The sequence below is a fragment of the Triturus cristatus genome, chromosome 5_2, assembly GCF_964204655.1.
Source record: "Triturus cristatus chromosome 5_2, aTriCri1.1, whole genome shotgun sequence".
Lineage (NCBI taxonomy): Eukaryota > Metazoa > Chordata > Amphibia > Caudata > Salamandridae > Triturus > Triturus cristatus.
Genome location: NC_140588.1, coordinates 390738179 through 390755012, shown reverse-complemented (window position 1 = coordinate 390755012; position 16834 = coordinate 390738179). Strand labels below are relative to the sequence as shown.

General features: G+C 47.8%; 1 protein-coding gene and 1 long non-coding RNA gene across 7 annotated transcripts in view; one reads left to right on the top strand and one right to left on the bottom strand.

Annotated features, from left to right (window-relative positions):
• The window catches only part of LOC146823052 (uncharacterized), a 339929-nt gene that overhangs the window by 137031 nt on the left and 186064 nt on the right, over positions 1-16834 (top strand). The gene's annotated exons all lie outside the window — the stretch shown is intronic.
• The window catches only part of LOC146823053 (N-acetyllactosaminide beta-1,6-N-acetylglucosaminyl-transferase-like), a 361189-nt gene that overhangs the window by 332885 nt on the left and 11470 nt on the right, over positions 1-16834 (bottom strand). For 3 of the 4 annotated variants that reach the window (XM_085607257.1, XM_085607258.1, XM_085607259.1), the window contains exon 1: positions 5355-6376. The exons of the other annotated variant lie outside the window; for it this stretch is intronic. In XM_085607257.1, the coding sequence (XP_085463383.1) occupies positions 5355-6279 (925 nt within the window). In that variant the 5' untranslated portion in view covers positions 6280-6376. Of the gene's footprint in view, positions 1-5354; positions 6377-16834 lie in introns of those variants that run through there. 4 annotated transcript variants of the gene reach the window in all.

Here is a 16834-nt window from a genome sequence, read left to right as displayed (position 1 = left end):
CCCTCCCTCGGGAGGGTTGTCTAACATTTTTTCCCTACAGCAAGTGGTAACGTTTTGGAGTAGCATGCCCCCAAAGGTTAAGCGCGGCGAGCGGCGTCCAAATATTACAATGGTATTAGACGCCCTGATGAGGAAGATTGGGGAGATGGACAGTACCATGACACAGCTGGCAGACAGGCTGGATGCACAGGAGGGGTCGTCAGGGAGGTCGCGTAGGGACGCTCTACCCCCTAGGGAAGCTTTCCCGCCCCGTGCCAAAAAAGAACAGGGCAAAGAAAGGAGCGCAGGTTGTCACTGCGAGTGGTGAGGGTGAGGGGCCAGCTCTGCCTGTAGTGCCCGCGTCCCCCAACCCACCGGCAAGCGAGCTTCCACCCGTAGATCCGGGGGGGGGGGGGGTGCCAGGTCCCGTGGTCCCTGCAATAATTCCGGTACCTCCGGCGCACCCTGTTTTGCCACCAGCACCAGTTAATCCTAGCGTCAATGTGACGGTACCAGTGCCAAGGGTGCCCAACGTTTCCCTAAGTGTTCCAACCGCGCCCGGGGGGGTACCAACGCCTCCGATTGATTTTGTCTCCAGTCTAGCAGCCGTGCTTCCCTGGCTTGGGGGCATGGGGTTGAACTTGAGTGCGGCGGGTGTTGCCGGGGCGGACGCATTGGAAAAGGCAAGACAGCTAATCGATCAAAGCAAGCTTAAAGAAGTTATATTGGTTGTGACCCCCAAAGACACTGCAGGAATTTCGCAGGGTAAGCCCCAGACATTGCCATTGTTAGGTGCGGGCGAATCGCGCACATCGTATGAATCATTGTCCCGCCATTTGTCGCAGGAGGTTAAGGAGAGGGTTTGGAAGGGGACATACATTGACATTTTTTCACTCTTAATAGATAATGTTGAGAGCGAAGAGATGAGGAAGAAAAAAGATTATATGCCCGCCCGTGATTGGGCGAATGAAATGCAGAAGTACAGGGTGGAGGAGAACATCAGGCATTGGATGCTGGCGTTCAATATTTACATGGCCGTGATGACAGAGCGTTTCCCGGAAGAGGCGCCCGCAATGGCTTGTTATCTGTCCAGGATCAGCACGGCGCAGGCAACGAAGGGGGGCTCAGGGTGGTTGGAATATGACAAGAAGTTCAGGCGAATCAGGGCATCCGATCCTACTCTAAGATGGAATCAGGTGGAAAGTATATCCTGGTTGGGTGGTCTGGCAGCAGAGCCTGCAAAGGACGTGCCAAGGCCGCAGCCCTTTTGGTCGTTCCCCTCATCTGCACCAGGTGGGGGGGCTGGGAAGAAGGGATGTTGTTGGGATTTCAATAGGCGCACCTGCGATAGGCCTCCAGGGTCATGCAGATTCAAACACGCGTGTAGTTTCTGTGGCAACTCAGGGCATCCCGAAGCCAAATGTCTTAAAAAACAGAGGGAGAGGGGGGGCAAAAAATTGGATTGAAGGTGGGTTCAGTAAGGCTAGGTCCCCGATTCTTCTGCATGCAATGACACCCTGGTTAAACAGATACAAATGCAGGTCCAGGGCAAGGATGCTGGTGGAAGGTTTCAGGGAGGGGTTTAGAATCCCAGTGGCGGATTTTGTGGGTCCATCCTCTTGCAGGAACCAATTGTCGGTAACTCAGAACAATAGGGTAGCGGCGGCAAAAATTGAGAAAGAATGTAGGTTGGGCAGAGTGGCAGGACCGTTCGATAAGATTCCTGTGCATAACTTTGTGTGTTCTCCACTGGGGGTGGTCCCAAAGAAAGAACCAGGGGAATTCAGGTTGATCCACAATTTATCAGCCCCAAGGGGGCAGTCGGTAAATGACTCCATTGATGAGGAATTCTGCTCTGTGCGTTATGCATCTGTTGATCAGGCAATTGAACTCTTGAGGGGTTTGGGCCCGGGGGCGCTGATGGCTAAATCAGACATAGAATCGGCTTTCAGGCTGCTACCCGTCCACCCGAGCGATTTCCACCTACTCGGTTTCCAGTTCGAAGGCAAGTTCTTCATGGACATGTGCGTGCCTATGGGGTGTTCTGTGTCTTGCGAATATTTTTAAATGTTTAGCACCTTTCTAGAATGGTCTTTCAGACAGGCAACAGGGCATAGACATGTGCTGCATTACCTTGATGACTTCCTTTTTCTGGGGCCACCGGGGAGCACGGTGTGCGAGCAGGCGCTGCAGCAATTTTGTGCATCAATGAAGAGTTTTGGGGTACCACTGGCACAGGGAAAAACCGTGGGACCAGCCGCGGTCATAGAGTTTCTGGGGATCGAGCTAGATTCTATCGTGGGGTGCTCACGGCTCCCCAAGGATAAGGTGAAAAGGTTTGGAGACTCACTGAGGCAATGCTTAGTAACAAAAAGGGTGACATTACATCAGTTGCAGCAAATGGTGGGTCAGCTGAACTTTGCATTGCGTATCATACCAATGGCACGCTCATTTTCAAAATCCATTGCGCAAGCAATGTCTGGCCTAAAGCAGAAGCACCATCACACCAGACTGAGTGAAGAGGTCAAGCAGGATATGCGTATTTGGTTGGCATTTCTGCGGGATTTCAATGGCTCTGTCCTGTGGCCCGGCCCAATCACCTCCTGTGCAGAGTTGGGATTAAAGACAGACTCCGCGGGCAGTGAGGGGTTCGGCACCATACTGGGCACTCAGTGGGTGGCACAGCATTGGCCGGCGTGATGGATTGACGCTGGACTCACGGCGAAAATTGGTTTCCTTGATTTGTTCCCCATCTGGGTGGCATTGTTCGTCTGGCCGGAACAACTGGGAAATAAAGCAGTTGTTTTCTGGTCTGACAACATGACAGTAGTTGAGTGCATAAACAGTCAGTCTGCAAAGTGTAAAATGATCCTACGTTTGATCAAGGAGATAGTTTTGAAATGCATGCAGTTAAACTTGCAGTTTAGGGCGAAACATGTCCCGGGAGTATTGAATCACGCCGCTGACGCATTGTTTCGTTTTAAGATGCAGGTTTTCAGATCGCATCTCCCGGGAGCAGCAACACACCCAACGCCTTTCCCCGAACAGCTCTGGCAGATTGGTGCCCCCACTTACCGGACTTGGTGGCAGCTAGCCTAGCGCCCGGAACAAGGAAGTCATACGAAGGGGCGTTTGGGGCATACTGCAATTTCTTAGGCGGCCAGGGGGAGGGGCACTGGGCGGACTCGGCTATGGTGTGCGCTTACTTGCAAAACTTGCGGGATGAAGGGTGGGCAGTGGGGTCAGCTAGGAGACACATGGCAGCCATTTCCTTTTTCGCACAAATGAGTGGCAGGCGGGACCCCACTCAGACATTTGTAGTGCGCAAGGCATTAAAAGGTTGGCAGTGCCTGCAAGGGGTCTACACCTGACACAAGGCGCCCGATAGGTCTTACTACCTTGGCAGCAATTTTGGGGGTGCTAGAGCAGACCTGCACTTCCGTGATGGAATGTTTACTATTCAAGGCAGCTTTCACCTTAGCCTTTTTTTTGGTGCCTTTAGGGTGGGGGAATTGGTGTCTAAGAATAAAAGGGACCTCGGGGGAGGCCTGCAGCTCAGTGATACCCTCTTACATAACGATGCCTTGCAGGTTAATATTCGAAGATCCAAGACAGATCAGGAAGGACGGGGCAGGTAGTCGTTTTGCGGCGGGCACCGGGGAACCCTTGCTGCCCGGTTTCACATATGGAGGTGTTTATGCCATACAGACCAATTGACAGGGGGGGCCCGCTGTTAATGCACACGGGAGGGGACCCACTGACCAAATTTCAATTTAAACGGGTCTTGGATATGGCGGTAGGCAGAGCGGGGCTGGACCCCAGTGATTTTGGAACACATTCCTTCAGGATAGGTGCCGCCACCGAGGCAGTCGCATGGGGCCTGGGGGAAGGGGAGGTACAGAAGATTGGGCGGTGGTCCTCCAACTGTTTCAGGCGCTATGTGCGAGTACAAATGTTATGATACTCCCTGACGAGGGTACGGATGGCACTATTTTCGTTATCTTGTCAGTTCCCTCGGCCTGTCACGCAGGAAGAGAGACAGCGACACTTCACCAAGAAGAAGACACAACCAAGACGAAAGTAAATTCTCTCGACGCCAAGTTGGAACGTCATGCGTGTATTTTTGGCCATTCTTATGTCTCCCGTCTAAGTAACTTTTTTATTGCAGAAAATGGGGCAGCGCGCGCAAAGCGGTTAGGTTTCAGGGACTCCTTTTTTGGGCACGGGGGCTGCGTTTAAACAGGTTCAAAGAACGTATAGGTCACATGCTTGCTTCGTTAGGCACTCCCCCCGACGCCATCATTTTACATCTTGGTGGTAACGACTTGGTGCACCTAAATAGGAGGATCCTGATTGAGACAGTACTGTCAGAGGCAGCATGGTTGGCCAGGCGCTGCCCAGGTGCTGTTATTGTGTGGTCTCACATGATCCCAAGGCTTCAGTGGCGGGGCGGGGAGTCGGTGAGGGCTCTCAACCACTCGGTTCAGAGGATCAATAATGAAATAGACAAGCTGTTTAGGACCCCCAGATTACAAGTTATTGCTCATGGGTGCATACGAGGGAACGTCTGCTACTTGGGGGATGGGGTTCACCTCTCTTGGTTGGGGAACGAGATATTCCTGGGCAACATTTTAGCTTGGCTGGACCAATTTCAAATGTGAGTTTGACCTAGGGCTTGGGGGGGGGCCTGATAGTCGGTCAACTATGCAGGCCTGTGCGGTAAGGTCATTGTTTGGACAGATTAAATTTACAAATCTTTGGGGGCGCCTTATTAAGTGGGGCGCCCAGAGGGGAGGGACATGTGGCTCTCACCAGACTCCAGGGGCAGTTACAACCGGTTGGTTGGAATGGTGCGGGGACAAAGGGGGGTTACGCTTTCCATTGGCTGGTTGGCCACCCCGCACGCGGGCGTAAGTAAGCCGCGCTCTCTGCATGGCCCCATTATGGAGTAAGTCTTCAACGTATGGGGGTTGCCTGGTGGGAAGTACTTCCGGGTCAGATGGGCCCCCTGCGCATGCACACTCTGGTTAGGGGGCGCTGGACAATTGGCTTAAAGGGGGAGGGGCCAACGTTTGACCTTGCCGTAGGCCCAAAGGAATATGCAAAAATGTGATCATCAATGTGCAGAGACTAGGATAGGAACATTATGTATTAGAGTTTTGTTAAAGCTAGGAATGAGTCAAATGTACCAAATCCTGTCTTGTCATTTCTGCGTAATTGTATATTTGTTTTGAAATATGTCTTTTTGTTAATAAACACGATCGGGGGTCTACGACCCCCTATTCCAAACAAATGTTGCATTGGTTTCTGCAACAGTAAAGGGGAGGAGGGGGCGGTAGGCCGTACCGGACCATATAGTCATGAATGCGCCCTACCTGGTATCCGGTTGAGCGTGACCCAGTAATGCTCATCTGGACTGTACGTGTCCTTGGACCACTTCAGCAGGTCGGTGGCCCGCTCATCTTCCAGGATAGACCTGGTGAATTCTCTGGTGAGGGCCACGTAGGCCGTTCCAAAGTAGATGGTCATATTATGTGGAGGAGGCGCTTTCACCAACATTGATTTCAGAGTCCGAGGAGGGGAAAGGTTTATGTGCTCCCTGTACACATATTTTGTCCTCCGGTCTGTATGGCGCGGCGATAAAAATCCCGGAGTGATATTTGACCCATTAAAGCTCTTAAGATGCTGCACGATTTCTCTGTTGGTCTTCAATGGGAAATCTTGCCCGCAGGTGTTGATGACGTACCGCCAAGGTATCTGTGAAGCTATGAGGTCATCCATACAGTTCAGGTCGGCCTGGAGCCTAGACGCCCCAGCATACACCACTGGTTCGGTTTTGGAGGCCAGAAAAGCATTGGGGAAGCAGTCCACAAATTCTGCCAGCATCTGCTTGAACCCAGATGTCGCCTTCTCGTCCACGTGAATACAGTAAACATTTTGAGGCATGTACACGGCCCTGAAGAGCCTCTCAAACGTGTGGAAATCTCGGTGCAGGACTATGACGTAAGCCAGAGGGAAGGCCGCTTCTTCGGCAGACAGCGGCGATGTTATATACTGGCTCTGGAGAACATACTCTTTGCATGTGGCGTTTCCAAAAGACGTCAACAGATTATTTTCCCCCCAAAAATAGGTCTTTCCCGCTCGAAAGGCGGCGCAGTCTTCCGCTAGCGTATTGTTCTCGCGGGAGGTGGTGACCTGGGTACCTCTGGTCCATATATATAGAAGAGTGGTAAAGTTCGCCAGCCAAAGCGTGGCATTAAGCAGAACGATGGACAAGGTGACCTTCGCCCAGCACCTCATCCCTGCGGATGTGAAACGCCTCGCTGCTCTCGCGGGTGTGAAATGTTAATCCTCGCGGGTTTACAGCAGTCCCTGCCTGGGACGGCTGTCAGGTGAATTTCTTGTGCATCAGTTTCCTTGTGGCGCAACACACCTGATCTGCCCTGCATGCACTCTGCTTGCGCCGGCCTCAGTTGTTTGTTTGCACAAAACCGCAGCTCTGTTAAGATTGTAAGAGGCGTGATAAACGCAGGAGGAAATCTGGCGTCTGTAGAGCTGTGGCGCGTGTTTTACATATACAGGTCATAATCAAATATGTTGACACCTTTAATTATGAGCACTCCTGTTAGCTATACGGGCGGGGCTGTTGCGACAGCTACAACAGGTGCACTGTTGATCCTGTGGATTGACACCGCTTGCATTTCAGTCACCTCTGACTGCTGAAATGATTACTGGCTAAAAGGATTGGGCAAGAGAGGAAACAGAATGGCGTAATCTGATTTGACTTCTTCTAGAAGCATTCAGGGACCAGCACTCGGCATCCCTCCCGATTCCCATTCGCCTTGCTACACCCCTAAAAGAATTCAAGGGCACCTTAAAGTACTAACTACCTATGACGGTAGAAAGATGAACACCCCCTATATTTCTATCCAAGAAACACAATATGTGTAAGAAGATATCCCTGCTCTCGATAATTCACTGTCCATGTATCATCTCCCATCATAAATTGTTTTGTATTCACTATATGTTTACTGTAGGTCCAATTCGCCCTAAACAAAATCCAATTCATGAATTAAATAAATGCACACATAAACTGACGAGAAGTCTATGTCGCCAAAATGTTGCACGACTTTGTGAAACTGATGCAAGTGTCTAAATGAGGGAAATGTCTGACGACATGTTACAGGGAAACAACTCAGGGGCATATTACTAAACTTCCCAAATTATATTAAAGAAAACCATGAGGGTGCCGTAAGCATCTGGGTAGGTTATCGCCGTGTGTCTCTTTCTCACTACCTTTTCTTGTGTCATTTCAAATATAGGTTTATCAAAGTCGCACATTATTCCATCGCCCTGCCCCACTCCCTAATACCACCTACCCCCGTGATTGTAGTGTCTTTTTTGTCAACAACTACGTTCTACCTACATTTAAACGTTGATATTCCACTGCAAATACAAAATTCAGGGCTTTAAGTGGGATGAAAAAACTAGGGGGGTCTCTCAAAGCGGCGTAGCTAATGTAATTCTAATGTAATTACGGGCGTGGCTTAGAAACACAAATAAAAATCTGTGCTTAGTGCCGCCCGACTTGTATTTAGCTGTTTCTGTCATTGCATCCAGATATATGATACAACAAGTAACATAATACCTACAACACGTCGGGACTATTGGCTCTGTCAATGGTTTTTAGTTGCATAAGATAGATAAGCAGCAACTACGGCTTAGATATAATATTGAAAAAGCTTCCACTTAAAGCCCTGGTGAAACCAGGACAATGTTGCTGCTCCTGAGTTTCAAAATGAGAAGGAAAATCCAGCGAGAAACTGACTCTCTTTAAAGGATTTCCATTCCTCTACAACACTTACCTGGCATGACGTCATGCCGTAACTTCTCCACTAGTGAGAATGAGCACGCGCACATGGATGTGTCTGCAGTCCGGAAAAAAACGGACCGCCTGTGCCAGGGCACAAAACAGAGCCCGATAGAGACCCGTTTCGAGGCTCCCTTTAAACAAGCATTTGCAATGCAATAGGTCTCGCATTTATAAGAGTTTGAGCTATTGGCATTGTAAAATTACAATGTCTTTTATTTATGTTTTGGTTTTAAAACAAATAAAAGGCATTGTCATTTACAATGTCAGTAGCATAAATTCGCATAAAAGCAGTGTGTGGAGTGCAGCAGTGTGCGGCGTGCAGCAGTGTGCGGGGTGCAGCATTGTGCGGCGTGCAGCAGTGTGCGGCGTGCAGCAGTGTGTGGCGTGCAGCAGTGTGAGGCGTGCAGCAGTGTGAGGCGTGCAGCAGTGTGCGGCGTGCAGCAGTGTGTGGCGTGCAGCAGTGTGTGGCGTGCAGCAGTGTGCGCCGTGCAGCAGTGTGTGGCGTGAAGCAGTATTTCGTGTAGCAGTGTGAGGCATGCAGCACTGTGTGGCGTGCAGCAGTGTGCGGCGTGCAGCACTGTGTGGCGTGTAGCAGTGTGCTGCGTGCAGCTGTGTCGTGCAGCATGCAGCAGTGAGTTTTGCAGCAGTGTGCAGCAGTGTGTGCCGTGCAGCAGTGTGTGCCGTGCAGCAGTGTGTGGCGTGCAGCAGTGTTTCGTGCAGCAGTGTGCAGCGTGCAGCAGTGTGTGGCGTGCAGCAGTGTGTGGCGTGCAGCAGTGTTTCGTGTAGCAGTGTGCGGCGTGCAGCAGTGTGTGGCGTGCAGCAGTGTTTCATGTAGCAGTGTGCGGCGTGCAGCAGTGTGCGGCGTGCTGCAGTGTGCGGCGTGCAGCAGTGTGTAATGCAGCAGTGTGTAATGCAGCAGTGTGTAATGCAGCCGTGTGCGCAGCAGTGTGTGGCGTGCAGTAGTGTGCGGCGTGCAGCAGGGAAGAAGAGAGACATCCACTGTAAGCAGCCAGAGGATGAGACAGTGGAGCAGAGAGGCAGGCATCAGATCACCGACAGCCACACGATAAGACAGGGATGGGATGAGAGATCGAAAGAGAGGAATGGGGCCGACAGCGCAAGGGGCCGACAGCGCAAGGAGCGAAAGATGGATGGGAGATGCAGTCAAACAGATAAAATGAGATAGGGGAATACAAGCATTGTGAATAGAGCGAGTTAAGAAGAAATCCACGCCAAGCAACCAACACCATGAAAAGAGACAATAGGAGAGCGACAGAAGCAGGGTGGGAGACAAATGGACGTGAAAGGGAGACAATAGACAGGAAGAGCAGAAGAGCGCATGGAGGGAGGCAGTGACAGGAAAGGAGACAGATGGATAGTGGCAGGCAGAGACAGGGGGACAAGTAAAGCAGCAGGCTGTGTGTGCCGTACAAAGAGACAACAGACAGCAGGAACAGTCAACAGCCAGGTAAAGACAAGATAGCGGCAAGGAGACAGGCAGGGAAAAGGATCACCAGGGACAGGGAAAAGACAGACCAGAAGACGGACAGGAAAACATACGGAAAGGGCAGAAGTGGAGCATGACTGATACCGAAAAAGCATGCAATGCAGACGGGGAAAGAGCACAGAGGAAGGCAGGGCGTGGGGCAAGAGGAGAACCCAAAAGAGAGGGATAGGAACAACAATTCTACGTACGCATCAGGCCGGCCAGGAGTTTTCACGTGAATCGGGTCTCACATAACCGCTCCTCGTCTTTTAAAATACATATAAGAATGAATTTAATCATTTTCTATGGCAGAAAAGGGGAGCGGACAACAAACTAGCTAAAGTTTCCTACGGATTTATATTTTATGTATATGGTAAAATCGACGGTGGTTTCTTGTTTAAAACCCTTTAAGTGTCATTGCAGCCATTACATCCATAATGCGGAAAGTAGCGCAGTGAGTGAACGGTGGAAATGTTTATCATTTTCTCTGAAACTTCTTTATTGTAATAATTGGCAAACTATTTTTGAAAAAAGTACCTAACAAACGGCACACCCGTAAATAACATAATTTGACACCTGGGTACGCAGCTCGGACAGTCTCCTGAGCGCCATGCATGGTTCTACGACTATGCCATGCTTGCCTCTTCCGACATAGCGGGTTTTCCCAACTGAGAACAAAACGGATTTGTTCCTTTGGTGGGGGGAGGGGTTGTTTTTCTTGCGTCTAACTTGTCAGACTGTCTATTAAGCAGGAGCCTTAGAAATGCGTAATTATACCACTGGCACAGACGGTGTCCCATTGTAATAATTGAAGTATGGGGATAAGACCTGTTTGATTTACATGTATGTTTATTGAAGAGTTGGTAAATCAGGAATCACAGGATAACAACAGATGTATGATAGATCTCCAATTCAGAGCCCCACCAGGAGCAGCTCCCTTGCTGCTCAGCCCATCCTCTCAACTGCCACTCCACACACAGTCATACCAGCATTCTATGATCTCACCACGCATACCAACATTCCAAGAACATCCACACTGGCTGAGCAGCAAGGTAGGGAATCAGGAAAGGTGCAATACACAATACCTGCATACTACACACCTTCCCCCTTTAATAAAGAAAAACAAAAGAATTATAAAAACAGTAAGCATAGTAAAAGCATATCCAAATATAGCAGTAAAACATTACATTAACGAACAAAACAAAACTAGAATATGCAATCCCTCCAAAAAGGAAAATATGCGATCAATCCCAATAGTGAACGCATTAAATCAATTAACTACTCCACCTCTTCCTCCTTTACAAGCAAACTAAGAAAGGACGTAATGCCCATTCCGCATAACAAACCAAAAACATGGGAACACTGCCCATTATGGACTTCAAAAAAAAAAATAATAATAATAATAATGTATGGACACACTGCCCATTGCGCATTGAAATTAAATATGGGTCCAGTGCCCATTGCGCATAAACCAAATATGTGTCCACAGCCCACTGCGCATAAACCAAAAATGGATCAACTGCCCATTGCGCCTAAACCAAAGATGGGTCCACCGCCCATTGTGCATAAACCAAATATGGGTCCACTGCCCACTGCACATAAACCAAAGATGGGTCCACTGCCCATTGCACATAAACCAAAGATGGGTCCACTGCCCATTGCGCATAAACAAATATGGGTCAACTGCCCATTGCACATAAACTAAAGATGGGTCCACTGCCCATTGCGCATAAACTACATATGGGTCCACTACCCATTGCGCCTAAACAAATATGAGAACACTACCCAAAATACAGGTACACTGGTTATTGTGCATAACATAATAAAATATGAATGCTGTCCATTGCCCACTTCAAACTTATGCAATAACTAGACCACACAGCTAAATAACAATATAAAAGGTAGCGAGTTTATAACACTAATGCTAGGCACAAAGAAAACCGTATAGGGTAGAATCAGTGTAAAGGGTGTGCACTACCCACACTGTAGATTAAAATAGAATGTGTGAAGACCAGCTTCAACACAAAAAATACCCTCACAAAACCAATCAAAGCCTAGTACCCTAAAAATATCTAGATCAAACACCTCCACAAATAAATAACAATTTTGCTTAGTGAATGCAAAGTGAGCAAATTCATTAGTTAAGCATGAAATAGCATACTGACATAGCGCACAAAACATATGACTCAATTAACAAGAATAAAATAAAACTGCAAAAATCACCAGAAGCAGTCTGGTACTGTAATATACTAGTACAGATACAGTAATACCATTATGAGTCAAAAAACGATACATAGGACAGCTCCAAAATATATTCCAGAAACCCTGATGAGCGATGTCTCACCCGAACCCACTCATGTTAGAAAAGATCACCATTGAAAATCTTGCTTCAGCTTTTTACTGACGAAGGATTGAAAAGCTTCTGGCAGTCAAAGTGCTTAAATCACAATAAGATGCAATGTCATCTTGTCTGCAGCGCGAAGATCACTTTCCCATTGCAGTGTCAAAATGCAGCATGTCGTACTCACGTTTTCCGCCACTTCGGAGTTTGTATTAAATAAAAAAAAAAACGACAAGAATCGAAGCATTCCGGAAACAAATCTTCACCACAGAGATTTCCCATAACACGCACTGACAGCAGCCTGAAGAAAAAACTTGTCAGCTAAGATGGCGGCACGTTTAGTTGACGGAGCACCGTATGGTTCACAGCACGTTAAAGCACCAAGGCGTGCAATGAGCAGCACCTACATCGTCACAGAGGAAAGACGAGACGTCAGCATGTCCAGAAGATGAAGGTGAGTGCGCGCTGGAGAGCTCGAGCCACATCTTTCTTTTTGAATTTTAAAAATGACAGTTAGCAAGTTAAGGACATCAGGTCTCAGCGTAGGCCACACGTGAAAAATAAAAATAAATTGCACTTGACTTTAACCAGGGCACGAACAAAGAATACAATAAATCCAGACGCCATCAGGGAAATAAATGCTAGAGATGCACAAGCTGTAATTGAAAACACGAACTCCTTTGAGCAGTCAATGTCTAAAGATGAAGTGTTCATGCCATGACAGACACTGCCATACAAGCTCACAAACGCAGAGCTAGACTGCGCGCAAACAGCTTATGTAGATTTGCCAAGACACAAATCACCTGAAACTCACCAACAGTTGAGACGCGCCGTGAAAAGCTCTCTCTGTCAACGTTCAAGAGCAAGTGCAGGAAAGCTAGAAAGTCCGTTTTTCCAAAAGTATGCACTTTTAGGGTTGACAGGCAGTCCAGTTGGGAGAGAAGCTCAGCCGTTTGCTCACTGAAGAGTGCTCATAACATAACAAAGTACAGCATCTTCTCTATGTAAACGCTGTGTTGGCTCCAGACAGCTTGAATTCTGACAGGCAGCAATTGGCATACTTAAACTGTATGCAGGATGGAACTGGCACATGAGGATTTGAGGGCGACCGATAGCGTGGTCACTGGTGGGGCTCAGGTCGGGGTGCCAGTAAACTTGAATTGCTTTTTAAAATCTCTTTTCTCTTTTCTCTTGGTTAAGGTTCTTCATCTTGAAGTATCATGGGGTTTCTTGAGGTGCAGGTTCGTTCCAATCGTCGCCATTGTAATAATTGAAGTATAGAGATAAGACCTGTTTGATTTACATGTATGTTTATTGAAGAGTTGGTAAATCAGGAATCACAGGATAACAACAAATGTATGATAGATCTCCAATTCAGAGCCCCACCAGGAGCAGCTCCCTTGCTGCTCATCCCATCCTCGTCGCCATTGTAATAATTGAAGTATGGGGATAAGACCTGTTTGATTTACATGTATGTTTATTGAAGAGTTGGTAAATCAGGAATCACAGGATAACAACAGATGTATGATAGATCTCCAATTCAGAGCCCCACCAGGAGCAGCTCCCTTGCTGCTCAGCCCATCCTCTCAACTGCCACTCCACACACAGTCATACCAGCATTCTATGATCTCACCACGCATACCAACATTCCAAGAACATCCACACTGGCTGAGCAGCAAGGTAGGGAATCAGGAAAGGTGCAATACACAATACCTGCATACTACACCCATCCAAGAGAATGCTCCAGTTTTAAGTAGTTTTAAAAAAATATTGTCTAAGAGTTAAAGAGCGAAGGGGTGTCAGTGTGTTTTTTTATGTATTTGTATCTCGAACGGAAATGCTGATCGGAGATGTTACAGTCCGAATTTTTAAGTTTCACATTTGCTGCTTGACAAAACAGATTAAGGCGCAGAAGGGTGGAGCGTAAAGGGAATACAAAATAAATAGTGATCCGGGTGCACTTTGACCAAGTGATGTCTATGGGGGAAGGAATGCTTCGATGCCGTTTACCTAAAAAGAACAAGTGAGAAATCAGGAGACAGGAGGAGGAGACTGAGTGAAGTGGAACATTTGGGGGGGAGGGGCGGGGGCGGGAGGGTGAAGAACAAAGGAGAAGCCCTGAGGCCAAATTTTACCTTAGACAAGCGCGCACTGAAGTTGACGAGGAGGGAGTGGGACGGGGGAGTGGGGGCGGGCACAGTGCAAATGGTGTGCACTCTGAAGTCCTCAGTGGCCGCGCGGCTCACTGACGGACATCAAAGGGGCCGCGAAGTGAACAGGCAGTGCTTTTCAGGCTGCCAAATGGTGCGCGCGGCCGGCGCACATGCACTGTATTTGGAGGCCTGAAAAGCACTGTTTGCACTTCCAAAACTCGCTTACTATAAGTCTCGCCAGAGCAGCGCTAAAGCGCTGTCTCAGGCGAGACCTAAAAACTGCCGGTGCTCAGCACCGGTGAGACCCGGCCCACTTAAAGCCCGTACTATAGTCTATGTAAACGAGAGGTCAGGTCATAAGAAATGTATCAAGAAATAACTAGAACTCCGACATAAATAAGAAACGTGAAACATTATTGGGGTGCTGCATCCTTACACACCGGAAATCGGATAAATGCGGTGCAGGTAGGGCTTAGAGGTAGGGCAGCGCACCCTACGAACCTGCCTCTCGGTGTCTGAACTGCATTAAACATCTGAGTGGGTGTTACCTGAACACTGCACACAGGCGCTTACAAGCAGTACCTACGGGGGCCATGGGCACTATTGCAAGAAAACAAACTGTACCGTTCTCAGCCACCCCTCCCCTCCACCACCCTAAATTCCCCCCATCCCCTTTTTGGGTAATACCAAACTGCTCTAATTGGAGTGTGGTGGGCCACTCGCGCCCATGGACTGTTCGTGCAACTGCACCTGCTGCACTCGGGGACGACTTTTGACATTTTTACTTGCCTTAGGGCCGTTTTACACCCCATCCAACCCCTTCCTGCCTCACCTATCGCCCTCTCACTCCCCTCCACCGACACACACCATCACCGCCATTCGCCCCGCCAACAACTTGGCACTAGCAGGATCAAGCTTCCGCTGTGAGTGAATGATAGCTACGCCTCTAGGCGCTTCCATGTGCGCTGCGTCACTATGCCGAGAGCAAGAGCTTCATCGCTTATTGCACAAAGCCGTATCATCCCGCTTACTGGAAAGAAGAACTCCCTGCTTCCTCGTGCTCCTTTCTCTAGGTCTGTCTTATATCTCTTTCATGCTCTGCCATTTTTAATGTCTTGTCTTTTTCTGTCCACTCTCTCCCTCATTTTCGATCTGTTTTCCCTCAGTTTGTCACTCTCTTCATTCCCTCTGTCTTCCTTTCTGTCATGCTGTCACCTTGTCTCTTTCACTGCACCCTCTATTTCCCCATTCCTACGAACTCTCGCACTCTGTCACTCTCAACATCCTCTTTCTCTCCTTTATTCTCTCATATTCTCACTCTCGAACTTTCTCTGTCCCCGCTTTCTCCCATTTCTCTATGTTGCCTCTTTCTCTTGGTCCTCTCACACAATTACTCTGCTTTTTCAGTGTGCCATTCCAACTCGCCGTTGTCTCCGCTGACGTGTATCTCTCTCGCTATAAATTATGTCTCTTTTTCATTCGCTCGCTCTTTCGCCAGCACTGCTTTATTACCTCTCTGTCTATTTATTTCTTTCTCTCTTATTTTCTATTTCTCTCTCATTGCATGCCCTCTCAATGTCTCCATTTTCTCTCTCTCCATCTCTGTCTGCCTGTCTCTTTTTCTCTCTCTATTCTCTCTGGTATTCTCATCTTCTCTGTCCTTCTCTCTCTTTTCCTTTACATTACCTCTTTCTCTGTCTTTCTGTCTCTGCCTCCCCATTTCCTCTTTCTCTGCCTTTCTCCACCGCGGTTTCTGTCGGTGTTCACTCTCTCTGACCGCTGTCTCATTCTTGTTTTCTGTCTCTACTGCTCTCACTGTCTCTTTCACTTCTTCATTCTTTCTCTATTTCTAATCCCATGCCTGTCTCTTTTCTCTCCGTTCCTCTTACCACCTCGCTCTCTCTTGAGGTCTATCCCTTTCTTTGTCACTCTCCCTCCTCATTCCCTCACTAATCCTTTATGGTGGACGCCATTATCCCGCTGAGCAGTCTCAATATTTTGGCAGATCTATTATCTTCCTCTAAATTTCACTCTCTTTCACTGGCTCTCTTTGTCAATCAATCTTTGTCTTTATTTCGACAATCAGTCATAAAAGTATATATACAGTTAACAATAAAAACACAATACAACTGATAAAAATATAAAAGAACAAACAGCCCTTTGCAAAAATGGAGGATAATACAATTATATATGTAACAATTATTACAGCAGCAACAGAGGCAGCAACGCCCATTGAACATACCAATAGTGATGAGGACTTTAGTGTGACTCCATTAAAAACCAACTCAAATCAGTTGTCACATTTTAGTGGGAGGGTATGGTTTCAAACAGAATTTTCACAGATCCTTCTTTTCCTCCACACAGCTGCAAGGAATGATGACACAGCGAAAACAATTACAATTGATGGATCTGTTGTAAAAATTCGATAAGCATCCATGCAGTGCGTAAAACCCAAGTTTTTACAAAGTGGAACGATCCAGCACCTCCTAAGATTTTTGTAAGCCGGGCAGAAAAATAATATATGAAGTTCATCTTCCTGTTCCGCGTCACAGCCAGGACAATTCTTTGGGAAGAGCGGAGACCATTTACTTGTAAAAGCTCTTATAGGTAAGGTACCGTATCTCCATTGGAGATATAGTTTCCTTGTAAGTTGTGGTCTAATATCATTTAAAACATGCTCGAACTGATAATGATCTTTGAACATTAAAAATGATTGTGTTAAAATGGAAGATTGAGATTTCTGTATTAGGGTAGTTAATTTACTTTCATAGTACGAGTTAGCCAGGTACTTTCGTGAGACACTAATACCAGCTGTCGCCGGATTGGACCACAGCTGCGGAAGACCTATTCTCTCCAGTTCCTCTCTTACGTACCTCAGCCAACAATGTTTCCCTGCATTAGGTAATCCCAAAATTTCCATAAGCTCTTTTCTATAGCCCTCTAGTTCTGGGGTAATCCAGATCCTCCACCAAAATGTTAGGGGTTTAAGGCCCAGTTCCTCA